General features: G+C 44.8%; 1 protein-coding gene across 6 annotated transcripts in view; it reads right to left on the bottom strand.

The window, feature by feature from the left end:
• EBF1 (EBF transcription factor 1) overlaps positions 1-21905 on the bottom strand; it is a 311039-nt gene that overhangs the window by 99218 nt on the left and 189916 nt on the right. For 4 of the 6 annotated variants that reach the window (XM_067566482.1, XM_067566483.1, XM_067566479.1 and 1 more), the window contains exons 7-8: positions 17323-17404; positions 7849-7966 (exon numbers count right to left, since the gene is read on the bottom strand). In XM_067566482.1, the coding sequence (XP_067422583.1) occupies positions 7849-7966; positions 17323-17404 (200 nt within the window). Of the gene's footprint in view, positions 1-7824; positions 7967-17322; positions 17405-21905 lie in introns of all 6 variants that reach the window. The other 2 variants (XM_067566478.1, XM_067566481.1) reach the window with 1 other exon arrangement.

Genomic DNA, 21905 nt, shown 5'->3' with positions numbered 1-21905 from the left:
CCATTGATTTCAACGGGAACAGAATGGGACCCTTTGGGCTAAGATTTTCAAAAGTAACTAATGATTTGAGGTGCATCAGTTTTGGGGTGCCAAGCCTAAGATACCTTAAAATGCCAGATGTTCTCAAAGTGCTGACCACCCATCCTTTGATAATCAGGCTTCTTTAAGTTGCCTCCATATGGGCATCCAAAATCTGCAGTCACTTTAAAAGTTCTTGGCCTTTATTTCCAATCACAGTACACGTAGCCGAATCTCACTTCTGTTATTTAACCCAGGTAGCCAGGTGACTGAGGGAAGAATCCTCTTTCTACCAGAGAAACAGCAGCTGGGATGTGTTTCTAATTGAGAGATATCAAATGGAGGCATTTGTCTGCTTGGTAAATCTTTGGAAATAAATATTAATCATGTTATAATAATTTGTTGCTTTGCAATTTACTGGTGTGCACATTTTGGGTCATGTTAGAAAAGGAATGTTTTGCAAACTTCACTACCATTCGGGAAAACATTCCTCCAACATTTCTCTAATCCTAGTGTCATTCTTATCCCCTATGATGCCATTGTGCTGGTGACATGGCAGCCAGCAAAGCAAATTGAAATGTAATGAATGCTCATTACCTATGAATATTCATTGCCTGCTTGAATGCTACTGAATGTAGTAGTAATGTACTGGTAGCTCTGCGAGGTGCAGCCAAACACAGCAGCTAAGGTTTCTCTGTGTGTGTGATCGTGCTCTGATTCCATAAAGGTCTTGGAGAATTCCCAAAACCTTCATAAAGTGGAAGATACAGCTCCTAAATTGCCAGCTTCTCTAGGACTGGCCTGATGACTCAGTACCATTTATGCAGTGTCACAACAGATATCGTTATAACATCCTAGGTACATGAAGAGTTTTATGAATTCCTGTTTGAGACGCCAGCTCTCTGGCTCTCTCCCTTAGTTCCTGTGGAGTTCTTAAAGCCCAAAGAAGCAGAGCTCCAATCCTGAAGAGACCTCCTTTGCTCTTGTGGAGGTTAGCGGCTTTACATTACCAGAAATTCATCAGCGCAACTCAATGGGACATAATTTGGTTAACTGAATTTAGCTATCCAGAAACCAGAGCTGCATAAATCAGGATTCCAATGCTACTTTTACTTTGATGGATCATAGATTTTATGGCCAGAAGGGTCCATTATGATAATCTAGTCAGACATCCTGCATAACACTGGCCAAAGAACCTCACCCAACCATTTCTGCATCAAGCCCATAGGATACAGCTCAAACAGAGGTTATTTTTAAGAAAGACATCCAGTCTTGAGTTACAGAGTGCAAGTGAAAAATAGTCTATCACATCCCTTGGTAAGTTGTTCCAATGGTTAATTGCCCTTAATTAACCTTAATGGTTAATTGTAGAAATCTTACTGGATTTGCATAGGGATCTTTTTTGGAATGGGTGGTTCTAGGGGGAGAACTACATGTATTCCAAAATTAAAAACCTGAATTTTCAAGACCTACTTTGTACACCGAAATAGAGGGTTGCAACTGCACCTGGCTGTATAATGGATTAAATCCAGCCGCGGTGTGCTCCCTTACATAGGAGCTATAACGTCTTTGATATGCCCATAAGGCAGGGAAGAGGTTAATATTATACACTCAGTTATGCCAAGCTCCAAACATACATAACAAGCCATTATGTAAAAATCTGCCTGAATTTATGAGTCACCACATTTATGAGGGAACCGATACGAGAAAGAGGACTTGGCAAAAGTCAAACACCAGAAAGCAAATTATTTCCAGCTTAAAGTTTTGCAACCCTTCAGTATATTAAGGTTCACTTATTATTATTAATATCCATGTTGTGCAATGTTGTTATAGTGAAGTTTTTCTCCCTTGTGTAAACTTGGAGATGTCCAACAATCCTAGGTATTCTTTCCTAATAGGAAATAAATTAAAAAGTTGAAGTAACACAGAATCGCATGCCAATTGTACTCTATTAAAGAGGTATACTCTTAATATTTTTAAAATTTCAACTTTGCCCTTCTACATAATAAACTAAGTCCAATGTATTCCTGGGCATATGTATGGGGCCAAAAAAGATACGTCTGTTTCAATACCACATAGCGGTAAGGTCCTTCTTCAAAGCCCCGTTAAGCTGCCTTTAAATGTTGGCACCTCTGTGATAATTTAATGTCATTCAGCTCTTGACATGCTTTACAAAATGTCTGTACATGGTGCTTCTATTTTTCACTTCAAGGCAAAATATAATAAAATAATAATAATAATAATAATAAATCACTAAGATGTAACAAGTGTTGTCCCTCCCCCAGAGGAATACTAATGTTTGCCTAATTAACATGGGACACTTCACAAATTGCATTAGTCCCCATATTTGACAAGCAATTTTTAGACTAAGACCAGTTGAGTGGAAGGACAAGTTGTGGACAAGTTGGAGAGAGTCCAGCGGAGGGCAACAAAAATGATTAGGGGGCTGGAGCACAGGACTTATGAGGAGAGGCTGAGGGAACTGGGCTTGTTTAGTCTGCAAAAGAGAAGAGTGAGGGGGGATTTGATAGCGGCCTTTAACTACCTGAAAGGGGGTTCTAGGGAGGATGGGGCTAGGCTGTTCTCGGTGGTGGCAGATGACCGAACAAGGAGCAACGGTCTCAAGTTGCAGGGAGGGAGGTCTAGGTTGGACATTAGGAAAAAGTTTTTTACTAGGAGGGTGGTGAAGCACTGGAATGGGTTACCTAGGGAGGTGGTGGAATCTCCATCCTTAGAGGTTTTTAAGCTGCGGCTTGACAAAGCCCTGGTTGGGATGATATAGCAGAGGTTAGTCCTGCTTTGAGCAGGGGGTTGGACTAGATGACCTCCTGAGGTCCCTTCCAACTCTAATATTCTATGATTCTATGATTCTATGATAAGGGTCATTTTTTTAAAAGTAGGACCCCATTGCTCCGCTGATGAATGTTTTCCTTATGACAATTATTCTATTGTGTATTCCTACTTTATATTGACAGCCTATCCACCACCACCACACACATGCAGTGTGTTTTGCGTGGGGCATTAAAGAATGCAGGGCTGAAGGGGTTAAAATGGAGTTGATACAGTCAGTTCCTTCATGTCATTCAAGTTCACGCCAGCTAAAATGGAGCTCTAAGTGCTGTGGCCAAGTCGTCTATAGCACAGGAATGCGGTCAGTAAGTCAGATTTCTGAATATCTTTTAGGAGGAATGAACTGACGTGACAACGACATCTAGCAACGCGCTAGATCTGAAATGACCCATCTGTATCTCTGTAGTTTTGTTACAATCTGGGCAGTTATAAGAAGGTTTAAGGGCAATCAGAACCAGGCCTTCATCTTACAGATTGTCCTATCAGAATGATTTATAAAGCAGGGTAGATGGCACCATATTGTGAACGTAAAACACAAAACAAGACACCAATTAAAAACCTCCAGCAAACCTTTCACACGCAGGTCTCCTACAGCCTTCAGTGGGAGAAACACGTGTATAAAGTCCCCAGAAATAACGTCACTAGGTATGTAATGCTAGACAGCTGATGGATTTTAACTGGAAATTCAGCTTTGTAAGAAGAAGGCACTTATGAATGTTATTACAGGGACCCTTGCCTTAAGTGGCCAACAAAACATGGTTGCTTAACAGAGGTGGTATAGCAAGAAAGGCAGAGCAGAATCTGACTCAGTCGCTTCAGAGAGGAGATTACATACTGAGGATCCTATCCTGCAACTCACAGCACCAACACAAGGTCCCACTAAAGTTACTAGGACTTTGCATAGGTGCAGCACCCAACCATTCGCTATATTTTGCAGGATAGGGTGGTCTCTGGCTTCATTGTATAACAGTCTATAAAAAGAATCATATGATCCATTACAACAGTGGCAGGGCATTGCATTAGAAATCACAGCTGTCTTTGCTTATAGCTGCAGTTCCGAAATCAAGTCCTGTAGCTTGTCTTAAGCACATATACAGGAGATTTCTTCTTTTGCTGTTGCTGCTGTTGAGACTGACACAGAATGAAGTTAGTCACCAGTGAGCCCAATTCCTCAGTGATCTCGCGCAGAAGAAGACGAGGAGGTAAGGGTGGGGAGGGAGAAGAAATAAAATTGGCCCTTTAAAAAATAAAGCATTTAAACTGCTTGTCAGTCGTCTGCCTGACAAGGCCACTTGAATGTATTCAGGAGTATTTGCATAAACGCTCACAGTGAGTTCACCGTAGCTACTAGCGCTAATGGTACATAAAGTAATTTAGTCACTTCTCTTAGGCATCCTGTCAGAATGATGAGCACCCCCTCTTTGCCTTGTTGCATATTAGATCATTAGATAATAAAGTGTTAGAGCATGCAAACTGACAGGGTCTCCGGCACTATCATTTTTCGAGGGCACTGTATTCTGCAAGAGAGGAAAAATAATAGAGAAACTGATGCTGCAATTGGCTTTAAATTCAAGTAAATACACCCAGCCATATGAAAAATTAGCAACGTAAAAGAGTTTGTGCGAGAAACTCTGCAGAGATCTAGAGTGGGGGCTTCCAACTAAGAAACCAGAAAGAGTCCCTTCAGGCCTGCTTGAAAGCTGCATCTTGCATGCGCTCTGTCTTCCCCACCTGTCTGGGCTTAGTCCTTTAAATTGTTTTGGAAAGGTTTTCCTTTTAAAATGACACTGTAAGGGGAAGTATAAACTGAAATATATAGTACTCATTTTGATCTGTGTTGGCTCTTCTCTATACGTCCTGCTGTATTTGTATAATTTAGAAAGGTCAACCATGGTTTACCATAAATATCAAACAAGTGAGGATCCAACTCTTTGTGAATGAAAATGTGATAATTATTGCAAACCACAGATCATTGTGGCTTACCCTATTTATACCGCACAGAGCGGTATGAAATAATTAGCCTCTGCCAGCTACTACTTTTGAAAAATAGATATATTTATTTGAAGGATGAGCTTATTAACCCTCCGATATCAAGGAGTGTAGCATGTGGCTGTGAAACCATGACCTTGGTTTCTACTTATGTACAGAGAGATGAGCCACTAAAAAGGAACTTTCCTTTTACTCTCTGACCAGCATGGTATAAATAGAAATGTGTGTTGGAGATCCCAAAAATAACCTAGGCTACCTGCAAATGAGATGGCAAAAAACCACATGCAGAGACACAAGGCTACTGAGTGGCTCAGGAGATGAAATTTTCTGTCCAACTTTGCTTTTCGGCATCCAAAGTCTTTTTTAGGTGTGTCACACACTGCAACTCAATGTTTAAAAGCAGCATATGCCAGCATAGGCTTGTAAAGAAAATCGTAAGGTTAATAATGTTGAACCAAACCAGCCAACAAGCAGCCCACACTACTATCTTCTCCCCTTGCTTCCCCACAAACAACATCAGGTACTCATCACTTTCTGACCAGGTATTTGTGTTTGGGCTCGAAATCTCTAAGTGCCTGGGAGCATTTGGTCAGAGGGGTATTGTACCACAGTACTTGTGATCCAAACCCCATGATCAGACAAAGCAGTGAGCCAGATCCAGAATAGCCAGGGGCAGCATAGCTAGCTACTGGCAGCCTGATATGGCTTGGATCATCCTCTCCCCATCTCCCCCACCACCACCACAGAAGATGGGAGAGCCAAGGGTATTCTGCATGGACAAATCTGGGGAAGACAGTCCAGGCCTTAAGACGAAGGATCCAGAGTAGGAGGAAGAGAGAGGCACATTTAGGGGAGGGGACTATGAGGGAAGCCTATTCCTGTGGAGAGAGCTATAGACCGTTGCAGGAAGGAGGGTTAAGTTTTTGGTGGCTGCTCAAAACTTTGGTGGGTATCTGCCTCCTCTAATGGTTATCCACCTCTGCACTCAGTCAGATGTTTTGGACAAAAAACAACAAAAGTATTTGCTAGTTTTGTTGCCACCACATGCACAATAAACATGCATCAAGTTCAGTGATCCTGGGAGACACAGGTTTAGGTGAAAAAAGGTGAAATGTCTGGGATGTCTTAAGGAAGGAAGGATGGAATCTTTTAGTGCAGTGGTCACCATTAACGAGAATTTGCCAATGGTGGCCAAATAACGTTATCTGAGAGGTTCCTGAGAAGTAGATTGGATTAGATAATCACTTTTTCCCCCAGGAGCTGGAAGTGGAGATAACTGTGGTGGTTTTGTGGAGCCTATTGGCAAATGTTGACATTTAATGGCAACCACTGGACTTGAGGTTTATCTGGAAATACAGGTATAATTTTATCATATTCTTCTTTTTGCTCACAGAGTACCTTACCCAGGAGGAGCGTGAAGTGGTAGGTACATGAAAAGGAGTTAGCATTACAGTATGTGTGAAGACAAAAATAATTGTAAGTATAAGAAAAGAAGTATAGATTTAATCACAGGTGGGTATTCAAAGGTCCTCATTGGAAAAAAGTGTATCCAGCTTAGTTCTAACTAAGCCAAAAATAAGCAAGTTTTGAAAGACAAGCGTTGATGTTAAAAAGATTGCAAGGTTGAATAGAGTGAAGTATCTAAGGCTCTGCCTCTTGCTAATTAATAAAAGCACAGTTCGCACATTCCATACAAAAATCGAGCAAACATTATGACAGTGGCTTGTTTATTAGATTAGGCTGTTGGCAGGGATGAAAAAAAAATTCTGTAGAAGGAAGTATAGCTGAAAATGGCTCATGACCTACATAAAAAGTTAGAGCTAAATAAATACAGATGTAAGTTATGTTGATATAATGAGAACCGCTGCGGAGCTAAGAATTTTAGGTTAGGAAGTGTGAACTACAACCTCAGTCCTGCAAACACTTATCCATTCCTTCAACTTCACTCACGCAATGTCGTCCCATTGACTTCAACGGGATTACGCGTGTGAATGAAGTTAAGCGGTTGAGTAAGTGTTTGCAGGGTTGGAGCCAAAAAGAATGAGTAGAAAAGAACTCTTTTTCATGAGGAATTCATGAAGTGGTGGAAAATGGTACAGTCACCCATTATTATTAATTCTTTGTATTACCATAGGTCGTTTACATTTTTCCAAGTGGCATTCGCTTTCTTTGAGACAAATTTTATCTGGTTTCTTTTAACTCTGTGGAAGAATATAACCAATTGCCCATGAGATCCCTGGCAAACATTTATGGCACAAACCAGGGTAAGGGGCTGGGTGCATTCCACACCCATTACCGTCAATGGTAGTTGAGGGTACGAAGCACCTAGCAGGCGCAAGTGCCTTATGTCTTCAGAATTGTAACCCACTTCAAAGTCAAGTGACAAGTCTCCCTAGGGGCTAGGGGAAATGCCCCTGTGATTTTTTGTTTTCTTTAGAAGCAGTCACCAATTTAGAGGACAAAGCAAAACAAAACATTAAGTAGGTCCACATTTTCAAAGCAGCTCAGCTCTCATTTAGCAACCTCAATGCAGTAGTCAGATTTTCTAAAGAGCTCAGCGCGCAGCAGCTACCAGAAAATCTGGTCCCAATTGTGTGTGCCCAGCGCTTTTGAAAATCTACCCACATCTTTTACATGCCGGGGGGGAAGCGGCACCATTCTGAAAACCTGGCCCCAATTTTGGATGCTGAGTGGAGGTGATCAAAAAAATATAGACGTCCTTCAGTAAAACAAGGGACACATTTTTCATGAGAATTTTCTCAGATTCTTTCCCCCCCTCCCACTACCCCCACAGTGCTCAGCCGCTTTGAAAATCCAAACCCAGTTTTGGAAGCTGATGTCTTAAAAATTTGGCCTGGAAGTTTGTTCCGACGACTGCAGGACAATTTGAAAATGAAAAGTGAGAGAGAAACCAAATAACTGCACATTTAAAGTAGCAATGCCAACCAACAAAAATGATATGCCTACCATGTTCCAGATAAGAAGGCGTACCTTCCGAGGGGTCGAGTCTTCGAGCCCGCCGCCCATGCTTGGAGTTGTTATGTACAAACATATTGTCCGACACCGCCAACACATGTCCGTCAACGTTGACTGTTGTCGACACCACGACCTGTGAGCGCAAGAGCAAAACGGATCAAGAGTTCGGTCTGTTTTTTAAAAAAGAGCACAGATTGTAATAAACTCAGTTAAATAAATAACAGCTGGGAGCTGCAGAAAATTGCATCGCCATTTCGCATAATAACCGGTGCTTATGCTGTACAAATCTAACAAGAGACGCTATTGATGAGCGGGTCTTTGGCATAGAAACCTTCTGATGAAGCTTTAAGTCAGATTGCACAGTGTGTAGCAGTAAGGCAGAAGGTACGCCGTTAACCAACATTTTAACAAGAAGATCTTTATTAAGGGTTTCTCCCCCACCAAATACAAGGGTGGCTGTGTTTCACCCTAAATTATCCTTCAGTTTCTGTGCTGCAGCAGATAGCGCTGTTGACATTGCAAATGAGAATCGATTCAAAATAAAAGAAAACGAAAACACTGTTTATGAAGTTGAGACGAGAACAGTTCTGTTTCTCTCCCCCACCCCAACCTCCTCTTTTTAGCTACAGTCACCCAAAACTCTCCTGCTCCGAGCTGCATTTCAGTGTGTGTCGGGGGACAGTCTCCACGTCAGAGAAAAACAGACCTAGTCGTCTTTATTACTCTCTTCATTATGATGGTGTCTAGAGGCCCCAACCAAGACCATCATCGTAGGCACTGTACAGACACAATCAGAGAGACAGGTCCTGCACGAAAGAGTTTCCAATCTGGGTAGATAAGTCACGGTGTGGGGAAGGGAAACTGAGGCACAGAGAGGGGAAAGTAACTTGCCCATGGTCACACAACTGGTCAGCGGCAGTGCTGGTCACTCAGGTCCCCACCCTAACCACCAGCCCCCACACTGCTTCTTTTACCCCGTTTCCCCCTCTGGCCCCCATGTCCTGTACTAACAAAGTACAGCATTCCAGGGTTTGATTCCAGTTGAAGACCAGGCCCTGGGTAGACCGCCTGTCTTCCAAGAGCATGCATTGCCGTAGAGAACTTTGACTAAAACAATAAGAAGAAATGACCTACACTTCTCCTTATATTAAACAGGGAAAGGGATTAAATACTGAAACCCACAGAGATATGTTTATTCATGCGACCTCTTACAACCAAATATAATAATTGTCTGTTAATTGCAGTTTCAGCTCCCACCTCATACTTCGACATGTGAAACAGCAATCAGCCGCTCCTGTTTAATCCACCTATTATGTTGACTAATTAACTTTGCTCGACAGTTTATTTCTTCCTCCATTATCAGCCCCTGTCAGCCGCAAGCACATTGCTGCGAAGGGGGACCTCAGCCCTCTTGATTGATCACCGATAGATTGACATGCAGATTAATTTAATTAGAATCACCTCACTTGAGAAATGAAAGACAATGGCAAGGGGGCTAATAGATCTGCTCTTATAATGAGGCGAGCCTCCAGAGCCTGGGCAGAGGATTTCTGATTTATTTTCCTGAATTCCCCAGGCGCTCTGAAAGACTCTTGCTTTAATTGTTCTTGGTTTTGAGAGGCTTTAGCCTCTGAAGAGGTGAAATGCTTTACAAGGATTGGCAAACATTGCTTCAACTCTCCCAGGAAGCTGCTACCTCTCAGAGTTGGTCGAATGGGGACACTTAAAAAAATCCCTTACAACAATTCAATTTCATCACTTTGAATTGAATAAAAAATTTTAAAAACCCTAAAAACTTTGCAGTTCCACCTATTTCTCACCACCCAGTAAACACTTAAAAATGTTAAAAAAAGTGAGCCAGGTGGCTAAAGCATCCTTAACCAAGCAAGGAAAAGGAGGAATACAAAAGAACAGTTTGCATTTCAGGATTTCTGAGATAGTCCGTCAGAACACCATTCTGCCACGGATTTTTTTTAAAAAGCATTATTAAAATACTGAATAAAGGATTCAAGAGCTCTTACAACAGCAATCTGGAAAAAAAAAAAAAAAACCCCAGCGCCAATACTGTAGCTAAATCCTTCTGAATTCAAATTAGTGGAGAAAAAGAAGGCTAAAATCTAAAATTCCACAAGGATTTCAAAAATAATTCATCCTTTTTGCTCCTAAGGGGCAGAATCAAGTTTTTGCTATTTTCACTAACATGTGATCCGACAGTAAGTGGCACATAGTTTGTGAATGCACAAATAGGATTGTCAATTCTTTGGGATAAGGGTTTTTGGGCAAATCCTCAGCTGGTGTCACTTGTCATAGCACCATTGACTTCTGCACCAGCTCAGGATCTCGCGCCTTTGCTTTTTGTGCTAGTTGATAAAGTGCCAGGCACATTTAGGCTGATGTAGAAAAATACAATAAAGAATTATAACAACAATAGCAGCAGCAGAATGTGAGTTTCCTAGAACATCAAAGCTTGAAATATTTTCCCCACAAGTTGGCCCCAATCCTGCAAACATTTATGTACGTGCTTAACCGTAAACAGGCGTGTAGGCCCATTGAAGTCAATTAATTTAAGCATGTGCTTAAAGTTAAGCATGTGAGCATTTCCAGGTTTCAGAGCTAAAAGTCTTCTTAAATTAAAAATAATACTTATTAGGGCCCAACCTCCAAAGACTTGCACATGTAAGTAATGTCTCTCACATAAGTACTCCTCACATGGGAGTAACTCTACTCATGGGAGTAGATCCAGCAAAGTCTGTTACTCATGTGACCAAGTCTTCACAGGATCAGGCCTTCATAATATTTTTCCCGCAGGTTTCGGAACTTGTTGATGTGACATGTTTTGATTTACTGAACAGTATCTTCCTACCTACCACTTGAACAGGGAGTTTGATTTACTGCACAGAGACCACATCGGAGTGGTTCTTTGGAGTCGTTAGCAGAAGAAACTATAAAAGGAATCACCATGAGAATCTGTTTCCAGTGTCAGGAAATGCAGAAAAAAAGTGGTTACTCTGTGTGTCTGTCTGAAAAAAATGATTATTCATACTGCACCTGTAAAAAGCTGCACACACGCTCTGCTTAATTCTTAAAATATACAATTTTATTAAAGTAAGCTCTCTGTTTTGGTAGGAGTAAAAAATGTACTTAGCATACAACGCATTAGCTAAATGTTAATGCCTTGACTATGTAGAGAGAAAAAATAGACAGCATATTTGTTATGCAGCGCAGTGATACACTTGGACTTTTTCAGAGCGCTTATAAGGTATACTTAGATTTTTAATCTAAAAATACAACACTTGTCTCATTTTGATTTTGAAATTGTTGGGATGTGTTTAAGTTAAAGCAGATGCTAAATCTAATTTGTGGAGAAATCGTAAAATTGGAGGGGGGGGGGGAGGAATCAAACTAGATGTGGAGTGAGCAATGAGACATCCTTAGAACACAGGCTATATAGCATGAGGGGAAAGGCACACTACAGTTTATTAAATGATTAATGAGGTGCTGACATATTAATGTAAACATGGGGACAACTAGGCCTGCCAAATCTCAAACCTTTCCAAACTTTGTCAACAAAACACGTTTTTAATTTGGGTCAGGGAAACATGGAAAATGATTTTGAGCTTTAGCTTCAATCCTTCGTAGATTTTAATCTAAATCCTGTATCAACACTAGGGGACGACCAGGGTAACAGCCACCCCGCTCCATCATTTTACAACTTTATTCAGCCAGCCAGTTCCATCATTTGCACCACATATTATAATGACTCTGCAAATTATTCTGCCTGCCGTTAAATAGTTCAATTGTGAATGTTTGGGAGGTTAGTTTAAAAAAAAGCCTTCTGAAACCAGAATGTTGGAAATCAAACTATTTATCCAGGTTTAGGTCGGGCCTGTTTATTTGTTGTGGTGCATCACCTAATATATCAAAATTAAGCATCACGGGACTCATTTTTAACTACAGCCCATTAAGCTTTGCTAACTGATTAATACATAACATGTTCCTTGTGTTTCCAATTTTCTCCATTTTCCTGGGAGTGCCCTGATATTCTGGTTTGTACCCCAGACACCAAGTGGCAAAGGCTCTGAAAATGCTACGACGATAATTTCCAGGCTTGAGATGTGTCATGCTGCCATTTGCTTTAGGCCTATGGCTTTGGGATTCACTAATCTGATTTTATACCTCACTGTCCCCGCTTCCTAATGGATGGCGTGACAAAAAAGGGATGGGAAACATCCTTATTTTCATCACCAGTTGGAGACTGCTTCGTGCAATCTGTTTCCATCATTCTGGTAACTCAAACAGATCCTGCTTCAGAAAGATACTTAAGACTGAGCCTAACTTTACGCACGTACATGCAATGCATGAAATACCTTGCTGAATTGGGGTCATAGCTCACATTGCTATTTTCCAACTCCCCCCACCCATTTTCCCTCTCTCGGGAGAGAACCTTGCATGCCCTAGCTCCATTATCTGAGATTTGTGAAGCATCATTTCGGTCTCTTATGCAGATTTGCAGTAGGACACAAGTGGCTACAATTCAAACAAGAGTGGCTGCATCCCAGGAAGACAGGTTAGCGGCTGAGGCAGAGGTTGTGGTAACCACATCATGTGTTAGTGACTTTCAGGGTTTCCATAACAAATGCATGTTTGGAGGTTTACACTGTGACCCGGCCACAGAAGTTCCCTCCATACTGAAACCTGACAGGTGTCAGCTTAGATGTAGTTTTATTACAACAGCAGCAACAAAATGCTCAGGTCGCCTGGATTTTGTTAATTACACAAGTATATGCAAAAAGGTTTTGGTTCTTGTGGCTTTGGGATTCATTAATTTGAATTTTAGTGCAGAAGAAGAAAATCTGTCTAGAGATCAACCAAGGGCAGCAGGACCAAGGGAGATAGTGCCCCCACAATGGGAAAATTGAGGAGGGCTGGTGCCCTTGTAGAGGCAAGAATCAGAGAAGATGAGGGTTGGAAGGGATCTCAAGAGGTCATTTAGTCCAACCCCCTGCTCAAAGCAGGACTAACCCCAACTGACTCATCCCAGCCAGGGCTTTGTCAAGCCGCACCTTAAAGACCTCTAAGGATGGAGATTCCACCACCTCCCTAGGTAACCCATTCCACTGCTTCACCACCCTCCTAGTGAAAAAGTTTTCCCTAATATCCAACCTAGACCTCCCCAACTGCAACTTGAGACCATTGCTCCTTGTTCTGTCATCTGCCACCACTGAGAACAGCCTAGCTCCATCCTCCCTGGAACCCCCCTTCAGGTAGCTGAAGGCCGCTATCAAATCCCCCCTCACTCTTCTCTTGGGCAGAGGGGGACCCCGCTATAGTCCCATCCCCATGCACACATGCAGGGGGACAGGTGAGAGCAGAACCCAGAGGCATGGATGGGAAAGGAACGGCAGCACATGGGATCTGGCCATGCCAAGGAGCAGGTGGGATTAGCTCTCCTCTTCGGCAGCCACGCCGGCCGGGGCTAGCGTGCAGGGACCACACTGGGTCACAAAGCCGATGCCTTCGGCCCGCCAGGAGCAGTGGCCACTCATGTGACTCCTCCACCCAGCCCAACCCACCTTCCAGCCACTGCGGGTCCCTGCGGAGACAGTTGGCCCTGGGGAGGGGCAGGAGATAGGCGCCAGTTGGCAGGCGGGGGTGGGGGGAATAGAGCCCCGGCACCTGGGTGGGGAACATGGGGTGTCTGCGCACAGGCGCCAGCCACGGAGGGAGTATGGGGGAAGAGAACAGGGCACCAGCCACCCAGGGTGGAGGGAGCGCATGGCATCAGTCGCCAGCCGCCAGAGATGCGGGGAGAGCATCAGGCACCGGCTACCAAGGAAATGCTGTGAGAACAGCAATGGGAAGAGCTGGGCTGACCCTTGCCACCCTGGAAATGGCTGCCCCTCCCCTCACTGTGTCTCAGGAGCTCCCCTCACTCCCCATCCTATCCCTCTGCCCCCCCAGTAATGCCATCTAATTATTATTTGTACTAGAGCAGCCCTTTGAGTACGTCTACACTGGAACGAAAGACATGAGGCACTCGGGCTCCAGGACTCCAAAATTGCCGTGGAGACATGCGGGCTCCGGCTGGAGCCCAAGCTCTGGGACCCTCCCCCCTCGTGGGGTCCCACAACGCCTACGCAGCAGTTTTACAGCCCCACGGCCCGAGTCAGCTGACCCGGGCCAGCCATGGGGTGTTTCATTGCTGTGTAGACGTGCCCTGGGGTGCTGAGCCCCGCAGATACACAGAAACAAGTCCCGGCCCCTGAGCACGTCCAGACTCAAAAGACAAGACAGATGAAGGTGGACAAGAAGCATGATCATCCCCATTTCACAGATCAAGGCCATACAGAGAGTCTGTGGCTGAGCTGTGTATTGGACCCGGATCCCCTGAGTCCCGCTGCGCTTCCTGTCTGCTTACCTTGCCCTGCTCACCGGCCTCGGGCACAGCTCTGGAAACACGTCTCTGCCCTGAGCCAGCGAGGGCCCACATGAACGTGCAAACGTTTCAGGACAAACCCTCCAAAGTCCTGTCCGCACGTGGGCCCAAGTCAGGATTCAAGCACGGCTCTCCAAAAGTGGCATGTCCTCCGCTCCCAGCCCTTGGCTTTTGTAGCCATTTTATGACAGAAGGAGCGAGATGGCTCCAATCGAGTCTGCCACAGTAAAAACCCACCAGGGGAGGGTGGGAAAGAGGAAGGAAACTATGCAAAGTTCATCCTCAGGTGGCATGAACCTGGTGTCCTTGGCCCTGTATCTTTACCACCAACAACAGACCCCAGGCAGGCCCAGCGCATGGCCCCCGCCCAGCCATCCCCAGCGTCTCCTTGGGGCCTTTTCCAGGCAGACAACGAAGATCAGCCCCAAAGAGGAGCAAGTCCCCAGTGGAAAAAAAGTGGCATAAGTCAGGGAGGAGGGATTATGTTGTGAAAACAACCCCCCCCCCACTTGTGTGTGGAAAGGGGGAGAGCCACACAGACAGAGTCCACAGGGGACAAGCCGACTCCTACCGCCTAGAAACCGCAGCTACCCAGCTACGAACCGGACTTGGACTTTCCGTGATCTCATCACCCCCGCCCAAGCCCTTGGCATTATTTTAACCCGGTCCTTTCAAGTCAGGGGGTGAAATCCTAGCCCCACGGAAGTCAGTGGTAAAACGCCCACTGATTTCAAAGGGATGTCTACACGGCAGCAGGGGGTGAGTTGCCTAGTGCGGACAGACAGACTCCTGCTAGCAGGGCTCAAGCCAACGTGGTACGAATAGCTGTGTGGACATTACAGCCCAGGCCCACCCAATCCCTGGTCTGAGCTCAGAGCCACACTGCTATTTTTTATGTGCTAGTCCATCTACCAAGCTGGATGCTCATGCCCAGCTGCAGGTAGATAGACCCAGTCGGGCCAGCAGTTCACCCAGCACGTGTACACCCATGAACCAAAGATGGGGCTCTATAAGACCACACTGTGTGTTTGCTTGACACATTTCTCCCCGACATGTGATAAATGAAGCCTGTGTCCTCTACCCTCTACAATGACGAGCCGCTTTATTTTAAGAAGGGTGTTGCTCTAACGTGAGAGCAACAAGTTCAAGAAGAAAACCCAGCGACTGCAGAAGGGAAAAAAGCCCTGGCATTTAATGGATTTTTACAAGCTTTAATAGCACACTGTATTAAAGTATGAGCAGCGCTTTGCTCTGCTGAAAGTGATTAATTTCTTGAAAATGCTAAGGTCACGCTAATTGACATGACCTGTGTAATTAAGCAGTCTCTGTTTACACACTGAAAGCTCAACTGCTGTGAAGCTGGGTTTGCATGACAGAATGTCTTTACAAGTGAAGAGATCAACCACCTTTCTTATGCCCTACCTGCTCACCTACACAGGCTCCTGATTGCTGTTCTGAGGGAACATGCAAAGACATTACCATATGAAAATCAGCCCATAGCTTGGGGGAGTATGAAACTGGCAGCGCGTACATATCACGAACCGTGTGCTTTGACAGGCCCCAGACCTGGCTTCTTCATGCTAGATTGCTCTATTGGCGAGAACACCCTTGGAGAATACTTTTCCTCTTACAGGAAACTATATTGTTAATAAGCGGGAATAGCTCCCAGTGGCAGCATGGTATAGAAGAAGGGGCATGCAGCGAGACATCAGGGACTCCTGGAATTCTAATCCCAGTTCTGACACTGACCAGGTGACGACCTTGGCCAAGTCACTCCCCTTCCTGTATCTCAGTTGCACAGGAATAAAGAATACTCTCCTACCTTGCGGAGGAACTACAGGGTTTAACCTATTAGCGTTTGTAAGTAAAAGAAAGAGGCATTGAATATTATCATGATCATTCATGCAACGTGTAGCACTTACAAATAAATGCTGCGGTGGGTGGGAAGGGAGCCAGAGGGCCCTGACCTGCCTCACAGATGCAGGGCTCCTGCACAGAAGGTCCTTGGTCCCCTTCCAGCCTCGTCTGTCCTTCTGTGACCCAAGGAGATTGTGGGACAAACCCCTCGCTTCTTCTGTGCGAAGGTAAATCCCAACCCGAGAACAGCCCTGAGTAAGAAACCGCACGGAATGGAGTGTGCCTGCCCTAAACCCCTGCGTGGCCCCCAAGAGAGGAGAGTAATTTCTCTGCCCTACCCCTTTTAGGCAAAACCTCCTCTGAACAATCACATGGCTGTGGCTTTGGGCATACATTTCCCACCATTTCCAACACCTGGTTGGCTCCAGCATTGGAAGGTCTAGAGTAGACAATGCTCCCACGGCCAGTGCTTTATCTATTCCTTATTCTTTAGACTGGTACTGAGCACAGTTAGACGACACAGTGTTAAAAATCCAGGTGGTCAGCGGCAGCTCTGTTCACTCCACACCGCCACGCCTATGCTTCCCTGGAGGGGAGCTTACTATGACAGGGAAGTATTTGTCCCCAAAAAACCCAACAGAAAACTAGAAAAGAACAGCCACTGGGAGTTTTGCCTGAATAAGGATTGGGCCAGTATGAAATTACTGCAACCTTTCAAAAACAAAAAACAATCCTTCATACTGCAGCAAATGACTCCCCAGGAGAGCTTGTTTAGATTTTAAGCATAACCATAGATCTGTTTTTGTGACAAGATTCCCCCCTAATAAATATTGCTTGCTCACTTAGTTGAGTAAGAGCTTTGCATGAAGGCACAGTAAAGTCGTAGGGCAGAACAGAATATCGTAGAGAAGAGCAGCCGTGTGATTCAACACAGCAACAGTAAAAGGTCACTTCTGTTTCTTCCCTTCACGTTTTTACTTCCAATGGGGACGGCATCATCTTCAACTCCTCTCCTGCCCAGAGCATGAAAATCCAAGAACTTCCTGCTAATTTTTGCTGTCATTGGGAATGCCCAAAACTGAGATCAATACTGTAAATTTCAGCATATTCCAGTTAATTACCAGGTTAGTTTGGGTCAAATTATTTCTACCCCCATCCATTGATTATTTTTAAAGAAGGAAGCATGACATACTGACCTGGAATCTCCGCATGTCCCGGGGGTTTCCTGCATTTTTTAAGCAATTTTGGTTACATTTGAGAAAAAATTTCAAGAAGAACCTGTGAAGAAAAGAGATACCGTCATTAGCCTCTCGGATGCACACAGCGTGCAGCACATGACCCATTCCTGAGTTTGAGCCAACAAATCCTCACCCCCATTAGCAATCCTTACGCACACAAGTTGTCCCTTTGACTGGCCACACGGCTGAGGACCGCTCACATGGACCCTCAACCAACAAAGCACACTTCAGCACATGCTAAAAGTGACATGTGCTTCAGCGCTTTGCTCGTCACAGCCACAGAAGTCTGTGGAATTGGTCCCCATGTCACTTTAAATGGTTAGCATCATGAAATCAGGCTGTGTTCCACAGCTGCCCAGCAGTTAAAGACACACATTTTCAGTGCTGCAAACAGAAAGCAGAAAAACGCTGGCCAAGAAAGTGCCCTTGTGTATAAGAGGTTTCATCTCACAAGTTTGCTTGTGTGCAGTGTGTAACCCTCAATTTGAGGCAAAAATATTAAAATGTTCCGCACAGTCTGAAGCGTGAGCCAACAACTAAACCAAGTTTGTCAATGAAATGAAAGGTGGCTAGTGACAATTTACATAAATAAATGAACAAAACACTGGGGGGAAGGTCTTGATTAAAAAGCTGATCTCATGGAAGAAATGAAATGGCTGCCCGTAGCTATATGTAGCTATATGACCCTGACATATATCTTTAAGAAGAGACACTGCATTTTACAAGCCAAAAAAAAAGCAAACATTTTACTGAAAATATTTCCTTCACTGTTATGCATCAATGGACCGTAAACCCATAAAGACAAGTCGATGAATAATAGTGGGTCTCATATTCCAGGCTTCGTCTTCAAGAGCCAAGGTTTATCAGCCTTTTGTCCAAAATAAACTGCAGCCAGAGTTCTACTAAAGCTAACCGTGTAAAATTAAATACTGCATCAAGCTTTAAAACCAGGCACAACCAGACAGAGCATCATTATATCTGCAATAGCTGTTGATTAACCAGGCAGAGGCTAATTTACCCTGTCTCCACTTATAACGAGGCATCAGGGGGTGATTGTTTGTTATTGTTTTGCTTAAAATCAGAAAGTTAATTTTTGCAAGCGTCCATCCTTATCCCTGGTTAGAATCCGAGGTGGCCACTAAGTGGCATAATTTGCATATGCTGAAATCAAGGAGGGCAAAATGGGGATGGAAAAACAGAAACATTTAATAACCCCGTTTTCTTGGTTGGCATCAATGCTGCTCCTCTGTTCTGTTGTGGAACTGCACCCTAAAGAGGCCTGTTTGGCTGTTGTGGGAGCTCCTTCATGCTATAAAAATCATATTAGGCAACGGCCACGGTGACAGATTTAAACTACAAGGGGCTACTTTCGTTAAAGGAAATAGAAGAGACCAACCCACATAAAATAACAAGCAGCCACAAGACACTTGAACAGCGGATGGCAAGGGCTCTGTTTGTTTACACTAAATTAAAGAGGGGTATAAGACCATTGCATCTTCTCACCAAGTCGGTCTTGATATTCAGTAACTGAAAGTTCGTGCTATTTGTTGTGTGTGTGTGTGTCTTTTTAAGCCTCTAATGGCCAGCTGTGACAGCCTGACTCAGATTGTGTAGAAAAAGCTGTCAGCACAAATCCTGGCATCTTGAATCCAGACAACTGCTTGCCACCAGTCGAAGGTTTGTACTCGTGCCAGAATGGATTTTGAGAGACAAGCAAAGAGGGCATTAATTCCGCCAAAGAAAAACGAAAGGCAGGGAGAGTTCAGGATCTTACACTTCAGTTGATGGCTTTCCTGTCAACAGCCCATCATTTAGTTTGCGAGCTATGAAGGGCATGGACATTAGATCCTCTTGCCCTACGCTGGCCCTGTCATGCGGAATGCTGGCAGAATAGCGAGACCACCCCTCTGCGATAGATTGCTTGCTGAAATAAAAAGCCTGGCCATCTGTTGGGAGGCAAAGATGTCCCTGTCAACTGGTGCCTGGAGCCTCAAACAGGCCCTTATGTGGCAAAGTCTCTCAGAACTGCTTATTCTTTAGGGAAAAGTCTGCTCTGCCCCAGGGGTTTACTAGAGAATTCTTCAGAGTTTTCCAGAATGTAGGAGCCAAGCAGATGACCACCTTGGCTTGAACTTTCCTAAAGGAATATATTACAGAGAAGGGAGGGTGGGAGATGTAACAGTTAAAAATATCTGCACGGAAAGACAGAGTCAAACGTGCCATGGAAATGTAGAAAACATTTATCATGCTAACTTTGCAAGGCGCGTGTAAACACCACGGCGTGTGTGTGTGTGAGTGTCTGTGCGCTGATCAACTCAAAAGCCTCCCCAAAATAGGGAAAGCTCTTAATGAAGCCCTCTTTATCAAGCTTGTCCTCTGCTTAACAAGCTGCACTGTTCTCTTGTTTTATAAGATGGTACGACATCAAAAGCACTGAACACCTCCATGAAATACAATAGCTGGTCTCTGGGGTCTGCAAAGTCTAATTCAAAAGCTCCACAATTTTACCACAGTTATCTGGGTGCCTCTCTCTTGACGTGAATGGGAGTTTCATCCACATACCCTGAAGGAGAATTGAGGCCCATCTATTTAGTTCTACTGGTGAAATCTGTCAACTCCAGGAAAGCAAATTTTTTTTTTTTTAAGCCACAGCATTTTGGGGAGGAATTTTCAAGACACAGAGCTTGCAGCTTATCATTCCTCTTACTTTGTTTTAAAAATAAGTCAGTTTACAAAATACTCTATCCAATCCTGTATTCTTATTCTATTGAGAGACAAACCAAACTATGGGATGAATATGGTCTCAGAAAGCACCAACTACAAGCAGGCTCTGTGGCCGTGTGAATCATATTTTGCACTAGCCCGGTGAGACCCTGGGTTTGATTCCTGGCAAACGGAGTCCCTAGCATCCTGTTCTGCACAGATCTCCGTGGACTGCTTCAGTTGGGTCACACAGGTGAAGCTGAGGGCGGAATCTGACCCACTGTTAGTTGGCTCTGAGGGGAGAACCACTTTGGCTGGAAACCAGGTGGCTAGAATACCATTGCCTGTCATACTGACAAACCCTCTCTCACTGTTTCCTCATACTCCCCAATGTGTCCGCATCCATATCTTGTCCCTTGTCCCGTACTTAGATTTTAAGCTCTTTGGGGCAGAGACTGGTTTTGTTCTGTGGCTGTACAGCACCTAGCACAATGGGATCCCACTGTGACTTCTAGGCACTGCAATAATACAAATAAATAATAATACAGAGACGGGGGACTGGAGGAAAATCATAGGATCGAGGGGATGGGGTAACTCAGAGGTCACCTGAGCGTGCAGGATGGCTTCACTCGACGGTGTTCAAGTTTGTACTTACAATCCCAGAATCGTGAGCTCCGCCGCAGTCGGCACTTCGAGCCCAATTCTGCCGCCTTACTCGTCCCGGAGTAATGCAGATCGGACCCATCCAGGAGCAAGGCCAGCCACATTGGGCTCATTATAGGCATAACTTACATGTGTATATGTTCACAGCTGACTTCTTAATGCCAGGTTCTTTTTTCAGAGCTAACTTTATCCCTCCACGACGGGCAAAAATGGCAGTCGTGCTAACCGGTGAGGGCTGAAATTGGTTCACTAGGTGAAATACACGTGCACCTCACAGCAGGGCCGATAAAAGCCTGAACTTTTATTTCTGACACGGGTCAGGTTTGCCGAAGCCTAGTATCCCTGCCACGTGACAGAAGTCAGCACCCCATGATTCCTGTGCCCTAGTGAGACCTCTGCCTGGGGTTTTACAATCAAACAAAAGGTGCTTGCTAACCCGTCTCCCCCCCACCTCACACACACAAACAGATTAACACAGCCAATGAATCCAACACACTGTGATTAACCGCTCTGTAGAGTGCGGCTGTGGTACCAGCCCCCTCTCGGTGTCCAGCACTGCTCTGTGTGTACCGCCAGCACAGACATACTGCATGCGTCCCATCAATATCTGCACCCTTCGGGTAACATAGAACTGCTGTACCAGGCCTGCCAGAAACGAAGTGGTGGTGCACGTGCTCTAGACACGATTCCTTGAATGGCTCCAACAGCGGTTAACACAACAACTCCCAGCCAGGCACTTACGAGCCGGGTTGCCCACTAGGGCTCGGAGCCCATGGCCCGGCCGGAGAAGAGTTTGAATTAGGGCCCTGACTGTAATGCCCTCTGGTTGGGCTGCAGTGAGCACGACACCCCGTCGCTCCCTGTTTGGAGGAGCAGCGCACGATGGAGACATATCAGCCAAGCTCCTGTTCCCCTCCCCCCAAACATTGCCGCTCACCCCTTTGAACGTTCACCCCGCTTTCTTTGGCAAAATTGGGCATTTGTTTGCTTGAGTCTGTCAAATGCCCAGTTTTGCCAAAGAAAGTCGGGACGTCAGAGACAGGGCTTGAAAAGGGTACTGTCCTTGCAAACCGGGACGTATGGTCCCCCTAGGTACGTGGTGCATGCATTGCTGGCAGCACCCTGGGATCTCTACGAGTGCAATGTACTAGATCTTTAATGCACCCCAGTCCCTT

The sequence above is a fragment of the Emydura macquarii genome, unplaced genomic scaffold (assembly GCF_026122565.2).
Source record: "Emydura macquarii macquarii isolate MOO-44397 ecotype Brisbane River unplaced genomic scaffold, CSIRO-AGI_Emac_v2 contig_2768, whole genome shotgun sequence".
Taxonomy (NCBI): domain Eukaryota; kingdom Metazoa; phylum Chordata; order Testudines; family Chelidae; genus Emydura; species Emydura macquarii.
The sequence above is the reverse complement of the archived record's forward strand: the minus strand, read 5'-3'. Positions and strand labels throughout refer to the sequence as shown.